The 19,258-nt window shown below is 36.2% G+C and overlaps 1 protein-coding gene across 16 annotated transcripts in view; it reads left to right on the top strand.

The window, feature by feature from the left end:
- Positions 1-19,258, top strand: part of FAM172A (family with sequence similarity 172 member A) — a 372,757-nt gene that overhangs the window by 26,433 nt on the left and 327,066 nt on the right. For 15 of the 16 annotated variants that reach the window (XM_043514568.1, XM_038403039.2, XM_038403038.2 and 12 more), the window contains 3 exons: positions 6,584-6,710; positions 10,761-10,862; positions 14,850-14,950. In XM_043514568.1, the coding sequence (XP_043370503.1) occupies positions 6,602-6,710; positions 10,761-10,862; positions 14,850-14,950 (312 nt within the window). In that variant the 5' untranslated portion in view covers positions 6,584-6,601. Of the gene's footprint in view, positions 1-5,490; positions 5,529-6,583; positions 6,711-10,760; positions 10,863-14,849; positions 14,951-19,258 lie in introns of those variants that run through there. The other variant, XM_043514567.1, reaches the window with a different exon arrangement.

Raw genomic sequence — 19,258 nt, 5'->3', positions numbered from 1 at the left:
TAATTTACAAACAGATTCTGAGTGAAATTTATTTTTGTTATGACCTTTGTGTAGATTTAGGAAGCCAGCTGCTATAGTAATGGATGCAGAATAAATATGTAGATATAGGTAGAACCATAGAACTCCAAATTATCCCTATTTTGATTGCATTTTTAGGGCTAATCTCTACATTATAGTATCATAACACAGTAAATTGCTTGCCTTTCTCCTTAAATTACTGTTCCTTATGATCATGCTCTTGACTGCAGATTGACCTTCTAGGGCAGCAATCCCTTTGTCAGTGCAGAAACCTAGGTTTTTGTCTAGAAATGCAGTCACCACCTCATCGTTTGCCTTGGCATCTAACTTGAGCATGCTCACTGAAAACAGTTAATCTTTTGCCTGTCTCCTTTAATCTCTCCTCTCAACCTGGAAAAATTTTAACTGTTTTTATTAGGCATATTCCATAGGTGACTAGGCCATAGCCTAAAGCAAAATGAATTTCTTGGGCAGCCCCCTCTCTTCAACGTAAGAAACTGAACCATGGACACTCGGCCTCTCTGAGGCTATGGCTACACTGGCACAGCTCACAAATATGTTTCTCTCCATCCATAATCATGAAGTTTCTACCTTACTGTACTGTTTAGTGGGTTTTTGTTTTCACCTCCTATGGTAATGTATTTTGGATGCAGCTTCTGGTAGGCCGAAGGCTTATTATTTTGTAATAAAAATATAATATGTACAAATATGAAAGGCAAAGTTTGAAATAAGTCCTGGTTTGGGATAATTTAAATAATACAAATCACTTAAATTGTACAATGTTTTATAGTGCAGCAAAACTCTGTGGTATCTGTCTTAGACATTTCCATATTATCATCATATCTAAGTGCGGCTTCGGTATGATTGAACTGTGAGTTGTTGTCCATAGCAGACTTCCTAGTGGATCCTGTTCTTTGCATGCCTCAGAATTCAAGGGTGATCTGGTGATGGTCTTGAGAGAGCAGATATGTCAGTTACTAGGCTAGCTGCACTGTGTCCTCTTTCTGGGCTCTCTGAGTGTATCCTCTTGGGAGTTAAACTTCATGCCTTTACCTATTTTGCAGTTCTCCCACTCTTAGACTGGGACTTGGGCTACAGTTTCCTGTGTATCTACCATTCTTAACCTGCAGGTCCCACTGTAGCACAGGCACCTGCGGTTCTTACCTTTTGGGAGTCTATAACCAGTGGTGTACAGTGACCAGAAAGCCTTCTTAAAACCAATGTATTGTTAAAACTAACGGTTAGAATGAGGGGGAGGAGAGGAAAAAGGAAGCCCGAGCCCTGGCAGGCGCCTTCTGCACGGCTGAAGCTGCGAGCCCCAGCAGGTGCGTCCTGTGTAACTGAAGCCCCAAGCTCTGAGTCGTCTCTCAAACTTCTGAAGATTTTTGTATGCAGCTCAGAAGGTCAGTAAATTAGGCCAGCCCTGCTATATGTTGTCTCCTACAGTTCATTCAGTGTATGAGTTTACAAAGAGCAGGTCTGTACTTATGCTGCATTCTAATGAAGCTATGTGTTTGAGGAATTTTGCTGAGTTATGTTGAATTTTTATGTACAGATAAATTGGATAGAATCGTACTGTTTCAAAATACTTGACTTTTTAAACGTTTCACTTGTAGAAAATTGAAAAGGCTGTAATTATATTAGGAATATTATATGAATAGGAATTATAGGAATATGCTACTTTCTAAACTTTGTAACAGCAACTCTAACTAAATTTATACAGGCAAGAATAATTGAAACTAGAATGAAAACGTTTATTTACTTGTAGTTGGAGTCAAACTGTGGGGTGTCTTGTTTGGTTTGAAGTCTAGCACTACTGTACATCTCTGCAAGCCCTATGACCCAAATTTCAAGTACCACTCCATGAATGTGAACATTAAATATGTAGGCATATTCCCTACAAAACCTGTATTTTTGTATCCAAATAGCTATTTCTTTGTGGAACCCAGCTCCCCACCCGCTGTTCTGCTGTTTGTATTAATGGAAGTCTGGTGGAAACATTGTCCTCTTAGTTCTCTATATTGGATAAACTACTAAAACATTTATTAGCAGCAATGAAACCAAAATATATTTCAATCTGAATTATATTCTATATTGCTAGGCATTGGGGTTGAAGAGATGTAGAGTACACATTGGATCCTTTGGGGGGGGGGAATATTTTTTGGTTCTGCATGGAAAAGCAATGTAGGTATAAATAAACACGAGTCTGCTTCTAAAGTAGCTACCTTATTTTTAAATATTTTTGCAGGTGGAATAGTTGGTTGGTGTTTTTTCAGAGGCTTGTTACATTTCATGACAAAAATGGCCATGTAAAGCATTTGTAGAAAGGAGGATCTAAGTGATGTATCTATATAAGAACAGATTTGTTTCAAATCTAACTCAATATTTAATGCAAAAAAAGTGAAATTTGTGAATTTCAAGGAACCAACTAGTTAAAGAATGGTCCAGCCTTATTAGATATCAGTGGGACTTGAAACTCAAACCTAGAATAGATGGCAATTCCTGTGTTTTCCTATAAGTAACCATTCAGACAGCTTTATAATTTTCCCACTATTCATTTGTGCACCAACAAATTCTAGTTGAATCAACATCTGTTTTTCAAAGAAAGGAAATCTAACACTCTCTTCTAATTTCCCGCATTTGTCATTTAAACAAATATCAATGAAGGATTCAACAAAATGCTATGTTCAGCCAAAACAATACATAAAATTCTGTGTGCTTGTTTTATCCTCATTCTAACACCAAGTCCTCCCTCCAGTGGTTGCTGTTGTTTTTTTTTTTAACTTTTGTCAAAATAATTGGTAAATTTTATTTTTTTTTCAAAGCAGAATTCAAAGCAGAGTTCTCTTGTGCTTCTAGTTTGGCAGGTAATCACCTGAGTTTTCAATTCTTTCCTCAGTGGCAGGCTCATCACCTAGTAGATGAACCCAGTCTGAACCTGTAGGAGCAAAGTACCCATAGTTCTGTCTTTCACCTAACTTTTGCTTATGGCATTACCCTAGTGTTGGCTTTACATTGCTTTACCTGACTTGTTTTTTAATTTAAAAAATTCACTCCATGTTCAAAGATGACAAATTTTGTTTTCCTGACTAGTAACAATTGTTCAGGGACTTGTCCACAACCTGTAATTGTGTAAACTAACCTGTGTTAAAATATGATTACAAATTGTTGTTTTAAGTGTGGTCTGGGAGAACAAAGTACTAGGCATCACAAGCTGCAGTGTCTAAAGTGGTTTCTTTGAAATGTGTTGTCATATTGATCAGGTGTTCTGGTTTCTAACACTTCTTAGATGTTAATTAAAATGATTTTTTTCCAAATGCCGTAATGGTATTTACATACAGTGTGGTGTCACCATTGCTTTGCTACAAATGCACATATTAATGAATGACAGGAATTTATATTCAATGAACGCTCACTTAGTAGTCTATTTGCAAGCATTTGGAAAAACAATGAGGCCAGATTTTCTGACTGTTGATTTAGACATTTCCTCCTTTACGTTATCTTGGTTGGATAAGATATGTTCCAGGAAATTTAAAAATTTCTCTACCTAGTTTTTATTATTATTTAAGCTTCTGCTATGAGTGCAGCATTATTTTTATGTAGTAAAAATGTAAGTTTGTTTGAACATGCAGATTTTGTTAGTCTTGTTTAGATTAATCATGTTGAAATGTGTCAGAATTGGAGAAGTACAGAATCTGAGTTGGGGTCCTGGATAAAAGATGAGGTGAATTGGGGGAGCCTTAAGTTTCGAGGCACTGGAAGTGTGCCCCCATTGCACTGTAGTAGAGTTTGAGCAGTCTTGCGTGTCAGAACAAAGAAGAATGTTCTCCCACAGGTCATACTTGCTTAATGAATTACTGGACCTAATATCAGTTTTTATAATTTATGTACTCTTTAGCTGACTAACAACGGCCTTTAAAATTGTTGCATGTGATTTTTTTCCCCTTAAACCAGAAGATATAACAAAACCTAGATAATATTTTTTTCTCTAAGACCATGAGTGCATGTTATCCATAGTATTCGAAATCTGCTAAAACAGAACATATGGCAGCTTTTATGCTATTTAAATAAAATTAACCCCCTTAACCTTCCAACATTGGTTTGCTTATTAAATATCCCTGTTAACTAGTTAATTTCACAGTGACCTACCAAAACTGAAAGGAAATTATCTTGGGGTTCCTGCTTACAGATGCAAGTCTGAGGGAGTCAGGAGTGTATTAGGCTTCATCCAATTAGTCTTTGGAGGGAAGATTAGCAAACCTATATTGGAAACTGTTCCAAATTGCTACAAAAATGTGATTCATGCAAACACAGCCATGATAAGATGCACTGTGGAGAAGGATAAATCAAATGGATGGTGATTGAGATTTGTAACCAAGAATCCAAAAAGCTTAAGAGGAGAGGAGGAGGGAGGGGTTCAATGCTCCCACAGTCCTTTATTTAAAAAAAATCAAGCTGAGTTGTTATGTTGGTATTCTTCCTAATGTCAAATTCATGTGGATGGAAAAAGGTCCCAGAGTTGAGGTGTTTGAGGTCTTCAGCTGAAAATGGAAAAATATAATTATCTTTTGCTGCTAATGATCTCTCATGCTAAATAAATCTAGGAATACGTGTGACTGTACACTTACTCTTTATAAATTCCTGACACTGTGTAAACAGGACATACAAGAAATATTCCTGTGTTCTTTGTTTTGGAATGGTGACTTGATAAAGATTACACATGACATGTTTATAGTTTTATTAATACATAGTGGATGCTCTGGGATTGTAGAAGGCAAGAAGATATGATAATTGATTTGTGTAGTTCACAGAACAAAATTGCAGAAAGATGTTTTGAATATACTTTAAGCTCTAGCCATTTCTTGCAAACCCTTATTTAAACAGTAATGGTTATCAAGAGCTATGAAACTTGTCCAATTCACATCAGTAAAAACCTTCTGTCACTTTATTTTCTGTAACCTAACTCCCATCAGAAAATTAGTGTCAAATAAACTATGTCAAGTGCACATATTAATGTATTTTTTCACACAACGCCCAGTCAACCTGTGGAACTCCTTGCCAGAGTATGTCATAAAGGCCAAGACTATAATAGGGTTCAAAAAAGACCTAAATAAGTTCATGGAGGATAGGTCCCTCAATGGCTATTAGCCAGGATGAACAGGGATGGTGTTCCTAGTCTGTTTGCCAGAAGCTGGGAATGGACGACAGGGGATGGATCACTTGCTGATTACCTGTTCTATTCATTCTCTCTGGGGCACCTGGCATTGGCCAGTGTCAGAAGACATGATACTAGGCTAGATGGACCTTTTGGTCTGACCCAGTATGGCCATTCTTATGTTCTAATATATATCAAATATATTGAACTTTTTATTGGCGGCATTTTTCAATAGTGTTTACCTTTGGTCATGCAGACTTATAATTCTGAGTTTTTATTAGAAAAACTAAATTGGGAATTTATAATCTTGATTTTAGGTATACCAGCTGTGCCACAACAAGGAAAACAACTTGAGGTAAAAATGTAATAGAATGAGTAAGGGAGCAATAGACCATTCCAAGAGTAATGGCAGTTTGTGTTGCCACTGCTTAGGTTACAACTACATTGTGATGAGTGATGTACTAAGCAGCTTTCTAAGTCTTCATGGGGATACTCAGAAAAATTAATCTGATTTAACTAAGGGTGTGAATTTAAGTGGATTGGTTAAACCACATTAAACCCCTATGTGAACACTCCTATTCCAAATGGCCTTAATTTGGTTTATCTTAATTCACATTGGAATTCACTGAAGTCAGGCCATTTAAATTATAAGAGCATCTACATCGGGGCTAAATGCTATTTAATTAATCCACTTTAAATTCACACCTTTAGTTTATTTGGATTAACTTTTCTGAGTGTTGCTCTGTCTTAAACTAGATTGCTGTAATGTAACTCTAGTCACTGTGTGTAAATTTAGTAAAACTTAATCCTATGTGGGTATAGTAAGGACAATAAATGGTAACTGCAGTTTTCATGTGGGAATAATCTAATTGGATTGGGGATTGCTGTTTGTTTATGCTTTTAGTTTATATCTTCCATTTCTTACATTGATTTTTCAATAATTACAAACCATATGCAATTTGGAAGAGCAACAGGTTCACACTTCTAACCTCCTCTTGGAATAGCTATTACGGAACATCAATTAGATTCTAATAAACTAATCTTTACCATTATCACTGTGAAATGGAATTCTTCACCAGTCATTGCAGGGGGGCTTATATAGGGACCACACTATTTTTCTTAATTTTTTATGAGGTAGTTATATTTTTAAGTATGCTATTTCTGTTGATGGATTAATAAGGGCATTGGTGATTTCTCAAGGCAAGGCTAAAAGTCAACCCTGACTTTCTTTTGATATAGTATATCAAATATATTAAATTTCTTTCCAGCAGAAAACTTTTATTTTTGAAATCATTTATATATTTATAACTTTACCAGTTTATATTTTAATGGTATGCATAATAACATGATATCTAGTTAAACAGAAATCAATGAACTGGCTAGTTCCTAACTTTGATTATTGATTTTTAGCTCATCCTGTGAAGATTGATGTCCTTTTCTTTCGTCATCACTTTAATTTTGTTGACAATTTGGATAAACATGGCGCAGCTCCAGCAAGGAGGCCCAGATGAAAAAGAAAAAACTACTGCACTAAAAGGTATAAACTTCTTTGGTTTCTTTTTATATTTATATGTGCGTATGTATAGATATAAATTATTTCAGAGACATTTATTTAAAATTAAGGAAAGGGAAATAGAAATAGAATTCCTTTGTTTTAGCTGTGGGTTAGGATCCTGCGACTTACCAAAATGGATTAGACTGGTGTTCCAGTATCCTGTCTTTAACAGTGTCCAGTATCAGTTGTTTCAGAGGAAGGCACAAGAAAACTGAACTTCATAGTCAGTATTTGCAGAAATTATCCTTCAAGAAGACAATTCATGTGATGTAGGTGTTTTTATTTTTCAGGAGCCACTGGGGAGGAATATTATGTCAACTTTATGCTACTGATGTTTTATTGCTGAATAACTATTTACAGTATTAAAAACCTCTTTGAGTACACACTGTTATGAAATATATTTATAAGGCACTGATCCAAGTGAACCAGCTGTACAATTATAGACTCGTGTGTATTTCAATAAAATAAATAGAAGTAGGAATAGGATCTAAATGGTTTAATGGATAAAATACTTTTTGTTCAGGGATAATTAACTGTAGTCCTCTTCTAGATAGTATTTTTCGAGTCTGGCAGTATCTAGGGTAGATTAGTCCCACAACTCATCTGACAAAAAGACTGGATTTCTGGAGATTTGACATAATTTCTGTTGCACTGGGGGTAAGCTCACATTGCAAGTGCTTGCATTATACCATTATTATCTAAATTCTCCTTTACAAAGGAAATAAAAGTACATTTTGAAACACCAATGTTAAAATTGATGTCTACAAATGCATTGGCAGAAATTTACCTTTTATGAAATGATTATTGTAGAGTAGACACTTCTGTTATAAGCTTGAGCTTTTGAGATCTTTCAGTATAACTAAGTTATCTTGCTGTTGCTCTGTATAAAGGTGCATTTTTGGGGAAAGGTTTAGTGAAATTCCATCTTGTCATTTATCAGAGATGATAGTATTTTTGACAGTTAAAAAATTTACAGGTCGTAATTTTCTGCAGTCAGAAAACTAAAGTTTGTCTTCAAACTTACCATTGACTTAATCTTAATTAAAGAGATGGCTTGGAATATTCCAAGTAATGAAGTTATCAGTGTTAGAAAGTTGTATACTTTACATGGTTTAGTGAATAGATGTTAAGTTTTAGACTATCTCCTGCTGGTCATCGAACTTAATCTCTAGTGAACTAACATGGTTCCAGAGTCAAGGTCCTCTGCCTAGAATGATTAACCAGAGCTCCCAAAAGCTCTCATCTAAGGACAGTTAACAGAAGTACCTCAGCTAATCTTAGCTATGTCAAGGGTATCTAGGAAGAGGAGTAATCATCTAGGTAGCAAGAACCCAGGCCAAGTGGGGTTTTGTAGATTACTACTGTGAGTTGCACTTGCCACCAATAAGAAGCTAGTCCTGAATATGGAACAAATGTAATGTGTAATGTGGCCCACACTGTTAAGAAGTGTGCTGTGCTTTTCTGCACTTACTGAAACATTTGTGTAGTCTACTTGGAGGGTAGCTCCAGGTAGAGCAAATTACAGAAGTGTGAGATTTCTGTCATGGAGTTCAATTCTGAGAGAAATGGACACAACTTCCTAGTGGGGCTGTCGATAAATCGCAGTTAACTCGTACGATTAACTAAAAAAATTTCATCGCGATTAAAAAAATGAATTGCGATTTATTGCACTGTTAAACAATAGAATACCAATTGAAATTAAATATTTTTGGATGTTTTTCTACGTTTTTGAATATCTTGATTTCTGTTATAACACAGATTACAAAGTGTACAGTGCTCACTTAGTATTTTATTACAAATATTTGCACTGTAAATATAAAATAAATAGTATTTTTCAGTTCACCTCATACAAGTACTGTAGAGCAATCTCTTGACTGTGAAACTGTCACTTACAAATGTAGATTTTTTTTTTGTTACATAACTGCACTCAAAAACAAAACAATGTAAAACTTTAGAGCCTACAAGTCTACTCAGTCCTACTTCTTGTTCAGCCAATCGCTAAGACAAACAAGTTTGCTTACATTGTGGGAGATAATGCTGCCTGCTTCTTTTAACAATGTCTGTGAGAAGAGGCATTTGCATGACACTGTTATAGCCAGTGTTGCAAGATATTTTACATGCCAGATATTTTAAACATTCGTAGGCCCCTTTATGCTTTGGCCACCATTCCAGAGGACATGCTTCCATGCTGATGATGCTCGTTTAAAAAAAAAAAAAAGTTAATTAAATTTGTGACTGAACTCCTTAGGACGAGAATTGTATGTTTTCTGCTCTTTTTTACCTGCATTCTGCCATATATTTCATGTTACAGCAGTCTTGGATGATGATTCAGCACATGTTCTTTTTAAGAACGCTTTCATAGCAGATTTGACAAAACGCAAAGAAGGTACCAATGTGAGATTTCTAAAAATAGCTACAGCACTTAACTCAAGGGTTAAGAGTAAAGTGTTGTCCAAAATCTCATAGGGACGAGGTATGAAGCATGGTTTCAGAAGTCTTAAAAGAGCACCACTCAGATACGGAAACTATAGAACCCGAACCACCTAAAAGAAAATCAACCCTCTGCTGGTGGCATCTGACTCAGATGATGAAAATGAACATGTGTTAGTCCACTCTGCTTTGGATCATTATCGAGCAGAACCCACCATCAGCATGGATGCATGTCCTTTGGAATGGTGGTTGAAGCCTGAAGGGACATATGAATCTTTAGCGCATCTGACATGTAAATATCTGACAACGCCGGCTACAACAGTGTCATGCGAACGTCTTTTCTCACTTTCAGGTGACCCGGGAAGCAGGCAGCGTTATCTCCTGCCAATTGTAACCAAACTTGTTTGTCTGAGTGATTGTATAAAGTAGGACTGGGTGGCTGTGTAGGCTCTAAAGATTTATATTTTTATTTTTGAATGCGGTTATTTTTTGTACACAATTCTTCTTTGTAAGTTCAGCTTTCAGGATAAAGAGACTGCACTATAGTACTTGTATTAGGTGAATTGAAAAATACTATTTCTTTTGTTTTTTTTAGTGCAAATATTTGTAATAAATATGAAGTGAGCACTGTACACGTCTTATTCTGCGTTGTAATTGAAATCAATATATTTGAAAATGTAGAAAATATCAAAAAATATTTAAATGGTATTCTATTATTTAACAGCACAATTAATCGTGATTGTGATTAATTTTTTTCATTGTGTGATTAATCGTGATTAATTCTTTTCATCACTTGACAACGCTACTTTCTAGCCAACTACAGTTGGCTCTCTTGGACACTGCTGCAACCTGGTGCTGTAAAAGGAGAGAAGGATTTTTAAAAAAACAAAACTAAAACCATCTTTTTTTGACAAAGGACCTCTTCTATTTCATCTCCAACCTTTCCACAGTATAAGGAGCAGAAAAAATTCATGCCAAATTTTTCAGACACTTTACTTTACCAACCAATATAATCTTCCATAGAAGAGAGATAGAAATGAGCTGTTGGCATGCTGTTTCCCAGAACATCTCCCAGGCTTCTCTAGTGTTCTTAGTTACTCAGGGCTCTTCTTCACTACTGGGGAGATTGATGCTGTTGCAAATGATGCAGCGGGTGTCAATTTAGCAGGTCTAGTAAAGACCCTCTAAATCGGTGACAGAGTGCTCTCCAGTACTCCAGCTCCCCGAGAAGAGTAAAGTAAGTTGACGGGAGAGCGTCTCCCATTGATGCAGTACAGTGAAGATACCTGGGTAAGTCAACCTAAGCTACGTCGACTCCAGCTATGTAATTCACATAGCTGGAGTAGTGTAACTTAAGTTGACTTACCCCGGTAGTGAAGATAAGCCTCAGATACCACAATCTAAGTAGACAGGCATTGAACCTTGTGGAACCGCTCAAGATGTCCTTTGGGAGTGGATAAAAAATTGTCCAACTTTACTCAGAAGGAGAGGACTAGACGTAGTTAATTATACCCATCCTAACAAAGCGTTAAATAAAACATTTTTGTTAGATATGCTTGTTAAAATAAACCAGGCATACTATGCTGTGTTTTTCCTTTTTAGATTTATTGTCTAGAATAGACTTGGATGAACTGATGAAAAAAGATGAGCCACCACTTGAGTTTCCCGATACTCTTGAAGGATTTGAGTATTCCTTTAATGAAAGTAAGTAGAATGTGCTTTGTGAAGATTCTACTTAGAAATTGTATAATACTAATAGATTGTTAAAATGGATTATACCTTGTAAAACCTTGCTAGAATTTCAGTTTTCTGTTTAAAAAATATAATTTTATCCTTAAATATAACTGTTATGCTGTTTGGAGTGGCTCATGACCATGAGTGCCTACCTCGGAGCAGTCTGTCAAAAATAGGGCAAACAGCTCAAGGTGGTGGTGTGTCCTATAATTACATTTTACCAAGACAGTAACAAATATGAATTCCTGGATCACTATAACAGTCTTACCATGGAATCACAGATAGACAGAGTCTAACTGAACTCAGACAAACTGGACTTAGTGATAAATAGTCACTTACACCAAAAAACACACCACATTCAGGTTGTTTCCAGTCACTTATCCCGAATCAGTTGGTACCCTAGATCTTGCACCAAAGCCACCACCTGTAGCCAATCCTGTAATAAACGATGTGACATTTTATTAACTAGGAAAAAGAAATGAGACAGTTATTTACAGGTTAAAGCAAGCAAACATATACACACAAGTGAGTTACTATCTAAATCCTAAGAGTGACATAGTTGTTGTGATCAAAGTATCTTTCAGGGGAGACTCAGGAGCCAACCACTGGGTATCTCTGGCTTCAGTTTAGAATCTCTGGCCATTCAGAGTTCAGGGATTTTTATTTCTTCCCCCCAGAGCTCAAGATGATGGGACAAGTTCACATGCATGTTCCCTCTTCATGGGTATGGGGGGAGCAATAAACAAAGTTATTTCCACAACGGTTCTTCTGGTATCCATGGGCCTTATTCTGTTGAGCGGGAGATAACACCTCCTGTTGCAAACTAGTATTTCACACTTGGTAATGTTTCTCCTCCTGACTGTCTGGGTTTACCATTTCAGAGCAAACACTTTTACAGTTACAGACCATACATTTAAATATTACCTTATAACATGGGATATAGATATTACAAGTGAGGTTAATGCATGCAGCAACATACGAGAATTTCCTAGTCTAAACACTAAATACAGTCTTATAAGACTAATACCTATTTTGAGCAAAACCAACAGACAGGTGACCTGATCTGGTTTCTGGTTATGATGTTGTCAGTTCTTAGCTAATGCCTGCAGCCTGTGCAAGAGCTGGCATCTGGCCTACCAGCGTCACAATAATGCTCTTGGAAATCTAGCTAAGTAATTTCAAACTTTGTAGATTTGTCAAACAGTTCTTGGTCCAACACGTTGTTCCATCATTTAGATTTGTACATTATATACCTATGTAGATTGTTCCAATTTCCTTTCTTTCTATATGAAATTTTTGATAAAAAAATTCTAAAAATTATTTCTAAAACTATTTATTTTTAACATTTAAAATTAAATCGGTTTCCTTACCACTAGTAATATTTTACTTAGACTCAGTTTACTCATTGATGGAGAAAACTATTATTATTAATAATTTAGATAGCAATTTATGCATTTGACTTAAACTTGAAAATTCCATGTCTGCTGATGGGAATATAGTTCTTTAGAAGGGAATGCTCTGGGATAACAGGATAAATCTCTGAATTAGTAATGTGACCTATAGTAAAAGACAGCGTCCCAAGTGAGAATCCAGGCTACGTTAGTAGAGACCACAAGTTGCCACCATCTGTTAGGTGATGTACGTTAAATAAGTTGGTGGCTTTTATAGTTGTCTAATATCTACATTATAAAATTCATCATCATAGTTGGTATCCATATTATCAATCTCAGATGAAAAATGGAGGCTAAAGAAATATCAGATTCCCAGAAGGGGTCCCTACAAAATTGTTTGAAACCTGTAGTAGGGCAGACTGGGAAGTTTACACTCCTATTGGCATGCAGTGCCTGTTCTGAATAGAGAACTCTAGTTTCTAATGCTGTCAATTTTACACCTTCCACTTTTAAGGGGGTGGGGGGAAGCTTTCCTTTAAATGATAGTCATTTATGCAACACTTAGCTTTTTATTATCCTTATGGCTTTCAAAGGAAGGTACTTAGAGACTGAAAGTGTCATGAAAGTGATGCTCTTTCTTTGATGGGAGGAGTTAACATTGTCACTTTTCGGTTTGTTTTTTTAAAGATTCGTACAGCTTCTACTATTGCTTGTCTGCTCTACTGACTTCAGAGTTAATGGTGCACATGTGGTTTCTAAAAGGAGAGGGGCTGAAATCTGAATGGGGAGAGATGATTTAGAATTATATTATTAAAAGTTCCATCAGTAATGTAATAGCCTGAGTGACTTCCTTAGGGAGTAACAAACGCTACAGCATATGCTTCTGGTTAGGGTATTGCCAAAGAGGGATATGTTTTGCTCTGATATTTATAATTTATATGTACTGTAGTGCATTTTTATGTCATCATCTCTGTTTCTATTTATGAAGGAGAAGTAAGTAAGATGTTTTATTTTCTGCTTTTTAGAATTTGAGAAGATGGGGTTTCCAAACATTTTAGGAATACTTGAAAATAAACTACAGTTCTTACTAGATATTTGCTATGATTCCTTAGGGAGAGAGGAACTTCATCAGTAACCTTCTTTAAAACAAGCTATACTGAATAGTAACTAGCTAAGCAGGAACAACTGAGCCTAGAAATTTAAAAAATGTAGAAGTCTTAGAGTATGGTGATGTCCCAATATCCCTCTCTTCATGGAATCCTGAGATATTGGATACGAACTTGGGAAGGAACATTTCCTTGAAGGTTAGTAATTGGAAAAATATACTGAAACTGAGGTAATGGCAGGACTGAGAAAGTCAAACCTCTTCTATTATTAAATGAGCAGGTTTATAGTGCAGTGCAGGTACACTGAAGACAACAGAAAGCTCTCATATTTTGTTTGCAGCTTCAGGAGTTTTCAAAACTAATCTTATTCCTTTTAAATAACATTCATACACAGAATTCTTTATCAAACCTTAGAATTCACAAGGAGATATCAGCTGAGTTAACGTCTTTGTCTTCATGTTGCAGAGGAGGAAAAATTCTGCTAATAAACCATGCTTCTATCATTCAGATATTTCAACATTTTACGATAATATGCTTAAATATTGTTGTTTTTAATCACTTGTCTTGTTAAACACAACTTTGTGGCCATAACATTTTATGTTTTTTATTTTGGCCAATAAGTTGAAATATAACTGGTAAAATATGTGATATACTTCTCCCTACCCCAGTCTCCTTCTTTGTGGGCTGCCATTTTATTCCTCAGTCATCTCCATCTAATCCCTTCCTTCATCTGTAGTTGAATGTGCTACTGTACTTCAGCTATGAAGTTAAGACACTATAATGTTGCTCTACAAAAAAAATTGCTGTGGTGTGCACATTCTTCTTGGACGTGCTGCATCATTTTTCTACTCTTAGCACAAAGTGCAAGAGTCCCAAAGCATGTCCTGAACTAAGGTCCCTCGCTTGATTGCATTGGGGTGCTGAAGCATTTGACTTGTAACTGAAACTATGTTTTGGAGATTAAAAGCTTAATTTTTAAAAACTCTTTTCCTTTTTGCATTGCAATGTGCCACTCATTTTTTTGCACGTGCAATTTAATGGAGTACAAATGACTAATAGCTGGTATATAATTACCTGGTTGCTTGGTACAAATCAGATTGTTTGTTATTCAGCTGCTAATTCTTCATTTTGCTGCATACTTTTAGGGACTCAAATATTAGTTGTATAATTTGTCAGGCTGAAGTTTGAGCCTGAAGCTCAGTATGTCCCCTTTTATGCTCCACTTGATTCAGAGGTGAATGTGAACTAGAAGTGAATGTGATGGTGGTCTTGCTGTGGTCCATTTGGTTTAAGTGCCCTACATTGTAATAAGGAGGGAGAAAGAATAATGTGGTATATGAATGAAAGTGGTTCTGCTTTCAGATGAACATTGTCTTTTGCTTTCCACTGTGAATTGTTACCTTTGCTTTTAAAACTCTTAAAATGTATATTTAAATCTAATATTATTATTTCTTTTATAGAGGGGCAATTAAGGCATATAAAAACTGGGGAGCCATTTGTTTTCAACTATCGTGAAGATTTGCATAGATGGAACCAAAAGCGCTACGAAGCTCTTGGAGAGGTATAGTGTGTGTGTGTGTGTACACTGTGTGCTGTAGTTTTCCTCTGTGTACTAGAATATAGATAGAAATGAAATAATTTAATTACTAATTTTTTTAAAAAAAAGTTCTGCATTTTAATGCTCTAACAATAATTTAAATTATTTACTGTATAATTTATAATGTTGCAGTTTAAGTCCTGGACTAAACCTTTGGACGCTCTTTTGTGTTTAAAGTAGAATGTAGTTTGGACTGTACAAACAGAAAAGAGACAAGGTGGCTGAAAGTCTTTCTTTCACCAACAGAAGTTGGCCCAATAAAAGATATTATGTGAGCCACCTTGTGTCTCTAATATCTGGGACCAACACAGCTACAACAACACTGCAAACAAACAGAAAAGAGTATTTTTCATATTGTATGATAGCTTTTTTTAAAAAATACATCATTTCTCTAACTTTCCTCTCCACCAGCCAAGCATAGGTACTAAACTTCTGCGACATCACTTTCCATATGGAAGAGATGTATTAGCTGAATCTGCTGATTTCTTTTGTTGTCTTCAGCCGGTGGAGAGAGCGATCAGGCTTGCTAAAATAAATGTTTGGATTTGACCATTTTTGTTTTGGCAAATAGTTTTTTCAAAACTTTTACTTTCAGTCAGGATTTGTTAGTTTGGAATAGGATGCTTCAATGTTGTTTTCTTTCTTTTTGCTTACTGAAGTATTCTATAGAGATGTGATGAATTTGCTCTGTCTAATACCTCTTTCAGTTGTGCAAGAAAGTGGCCTTCCAGTTTGTGTGTCATACTGCTTATGCACGGGAAGCTGTAGCATTGAGTTGACATGAAAGGATACTTCTGGCCACAGGGGCTGTAAGAACATGCATGTCTGGGTCTGTACTGTTCTGCCCTGATTGTTTCTGCCCAGTAGCAGAGACCACTTTGAGCACAGTGACCTGTCAGTATGTTGGTCCTGCTGGAGTCAGTGGCTTTCTCTGAAGAGGAATTCTTGGATGCACAAATTGGTGCTATTTTCTCAGACTGTCTTTTGTTGTCCATCCTTGGGAGGGACCATGGCACTATCAACAAAAAAAACCTATGATCATCCTTGGCCTCTGCTCCTCATTCATTGGCCGTTTTGCCGGGCTAGGGATCAGGCCCATTTTTTTGAAATGCTTTGCTCTCCATTTCCTCTTTCTGTAAACTTAACTCAAATTACTGAGGGATGTATTTTATTGTGAAAATATTTAGAAAACATTTTGTCTTTTTGAAATTTCCTTTCTGTTCAAGTGTAACCACATTAAAATATTAAACACAACAGCCCAAAACCGACTGTGCCAAGATAAATAGTATAAATTATGTTGAACAGGTTTCTGTGACTGCATAATGAGAAATGTACTTAAAGTTATCAGTTTTTTAAAAATTCTCTACTGCTTGTGATAATGCCAAGGATATATTTATTAAGACTGAACATACATATAATCATGGGATGTTTTCTAGTTATAACAGGATTTTTGTATATTATGAGAAATTCTGTAGATATTGAGTAAGTGGGCTCAAGCAAAGGGTAGAGAGCACAAGTCACAAAAGTGATTGTTTGCACCTGTACCTGATTGATTGGATAGCATAGACAATACTCCACTTCCTCTAACTGATAGAATGAATGGAGTGTGATCTGAGGAGCTAAATACAGTCAAAGTAGAGATTGCTTAGTGTAGCAGTTGGGACAAGTCTAGGGAATGTGCAGAAAGGAAGGATGCCCTTCCTATAGAAACTGAGGAATGGAGAGGAAGGGGAAGAGGATACAGGAGTTAAAAAGGAGATGTATGCACACACACACACCTCAAATATACATAGTATTTGTTTTATGTAACATAAATAGAAGAATTTATCCATCATGCAAGAAAAAACACATAATTTATATGGCAGAGAAATATAAATTACAGAAAACCTAAATCAGAAAATTTCTGAGATTGCCTAAATAACAACATGTATTAAAAGTTTTGTTACACTACCACAGAAAGTTTTGTCTCACCACAGAAGTCGGGGTCATGTGCAGAGTTTAGGTTCAATTTATTACAGAGTTGATAGAACCTTTAGTTTGCAGGTACAGGGTTAATATTTTTGCAAACACAAGTATTTAGAATTGAGTATGATTGATCATAATTAAAATAGGATTTTTTTCTCCGGATCTCTTTTAAGTTAAAGAACAACAGCTTTGTCTCAGCAGCATTAAAAATAAGCTTTTACCTGCTACTAATTTTCTCCATAGTTCCAAAGATGAGCATCATTTATTTGAACTACTAAGAGAATGGAGCTGTTTACGTAGTATAAATGAAAGCGTAGATAAATAGTTGAGGACTTGTAAGTTAATGAGGAAGGGAGCATTAAGCAGTTTGCATTTGGAAGGACAGAAGCTTAAATTAACCAAATTCTGATGATAGGTTGCATGTTCACCTGAAGGCATTTGTGGCCCAGTCCAGCAACCCTTACTCGTGTAAATAAGCTGCTGGATCAGCTTCCAAATAAAATCTGCATGTTCTTTTCCAACTGCAGTTATGTATTCGTTATCACTAAACATTTCAGATGCAGTCTGACTAGCTAGCCCTTATTATAACAAACTAAATATGCACTGTCCAGCATGGCAAAATGATGTTTGCATGCCTTTATCACCTATGTGCCTAGTTTGTTGTGGTGTGTTTTTTTTTAATGGTGGGAACACCTCCCTTTACTGAGATAGCATAAAGTAAATCAAGAGTGGTGGAATATTTTTCTGAATTTAGTTAATATGTCATGAATATGCCATGGATCTGTCAAGAATATGCCATGGATCTACAAAGAATGCAGAATTTTTCATCATGATATAGAAGAAAGTTCATCACTTATGAATAGCATAGCCTTGAGTGGAAAATGTAATCAATCCTTTGAAGTGTTAAAATCATCCTTGTATTACATAATCATGTGATTCAATTCCATATCTTTTAAATTGTGTCTTGATTTTAATTTTGCATTCTAGTAGACCTGCTGCTGCTTCTACTGTGTTTCTTTTTAGTTGTGTTGGCTTAAGGATCTGAGGCAAAGCTGAGGGCCATCAGTTCTTCAACCAGTCATGAACTGCAAGAAAATGCCAACCACACTGATTATCCATGCTTAAATAAGTCATTTTAAAAAAAATCTATGTTAAAAATAATACTATTGGTTGCAAAGTCAAGTACTTAAAATTTAGAAAATGCCAGAATCATACACATTCTTTTCCCTGGCCCAATCACTATTCATTTTCTTTCATAGTGGCAGTTCATTGTCATCATAAATTACTACGAATAGACATTGGTCTAGGGAAAGAGCATGTGAATGACATATAACTGGTAGTTAATGCACTCACGTAGGATGTGGAGACCCAAGTTGAAGTCTCTACTTCACTGACTATTTTATTTATAAAATTTAGAACAGCTTCAACAAGAAAGATACTGAGGGGCTCACTCCAGAATATTCCATAACCCTGTGGCTAGGACACTCTCCAGCTATGTGGAAGACCTATATTCAAATCCCTTCTGCACATCTGGCAGATGGGGAAATTGAAACCACATCTCCCACATTCCAGGTGAGTGCCCTAACACTGGGCTGAAAGTTATAAGGAGGGGGCAGTGGGACCAGCACCATTCCCACCTCCTCTTCCTCAGGCCATTTTGTGAATTGGATCTCAGTCCTGGGGGTGGGGGGGGAGAGAGAGAAGGAATTAGGGCCAAAACTGCTCTCTGAGTTTGTGTCAAAATCATGATTGGTTTTGTAGGACTGAAAAATGGATTTTCAGCAAATAAACTATTGTAGGAAAAATCCTATTCGGCCCCTGGAGCCCCAGGATGAGCATGCTCTGTGGATGGAGCATGTGCAAGTCAGTTGGCAGAATTTGTGAGGGGATGGAGATTGTTCAGTGCAAAGAATTAAGTTGCCAAGCTCTAGCAAGTCTCTAATTAGTATATGTTGAACTACATTTTTTTTTCCCCAGAGGCTCAAATTTGGGTGAATTTTCACAGGGACAGTAAAAGCGCATCCCTTGCCAAATTTCAAGTCCCAGCCAAAAGACATGTTGGTGCTAGAGTTTCTTAATGAGAGAGTTTTCTGAATTTTTTTAACATGTGCACAACAATGTGTTTTTTCCTAACCTCATTCTCAGATATGACTGAACTGTTTTAGTTGAAATGTAAATTCATTCTAAGACAGATACGTAACATGGCTAATTTCATCCCAAATGGCTAAAGTTTGGCAAAATTATAAATAACTGAAAATGGAGTGTTATAATGGAAAGTGGAGGGCAACCTTAACTATAGGCTCTATT

The sequence above is a fragment of the Dermochelys coriacea genome, chromosome 5, assembly GCF_009764565.3.
Source record: "Dermochelys coriacea isolate rDerCor1 chromosome 5, rDerCor1.pri.v4, whole genome shotgun sequence".
NCBI classification, from domain to species: Eukaryota; Metazoa; Chordata; order Testudines; family Dermochelyidae; genus Dermochelys; species Dermochelys coriacea.
Note: the sequence above shows the minus strand (reverse complement) of the source record. Positions and strands in the feature narration are given on the sequence as shown.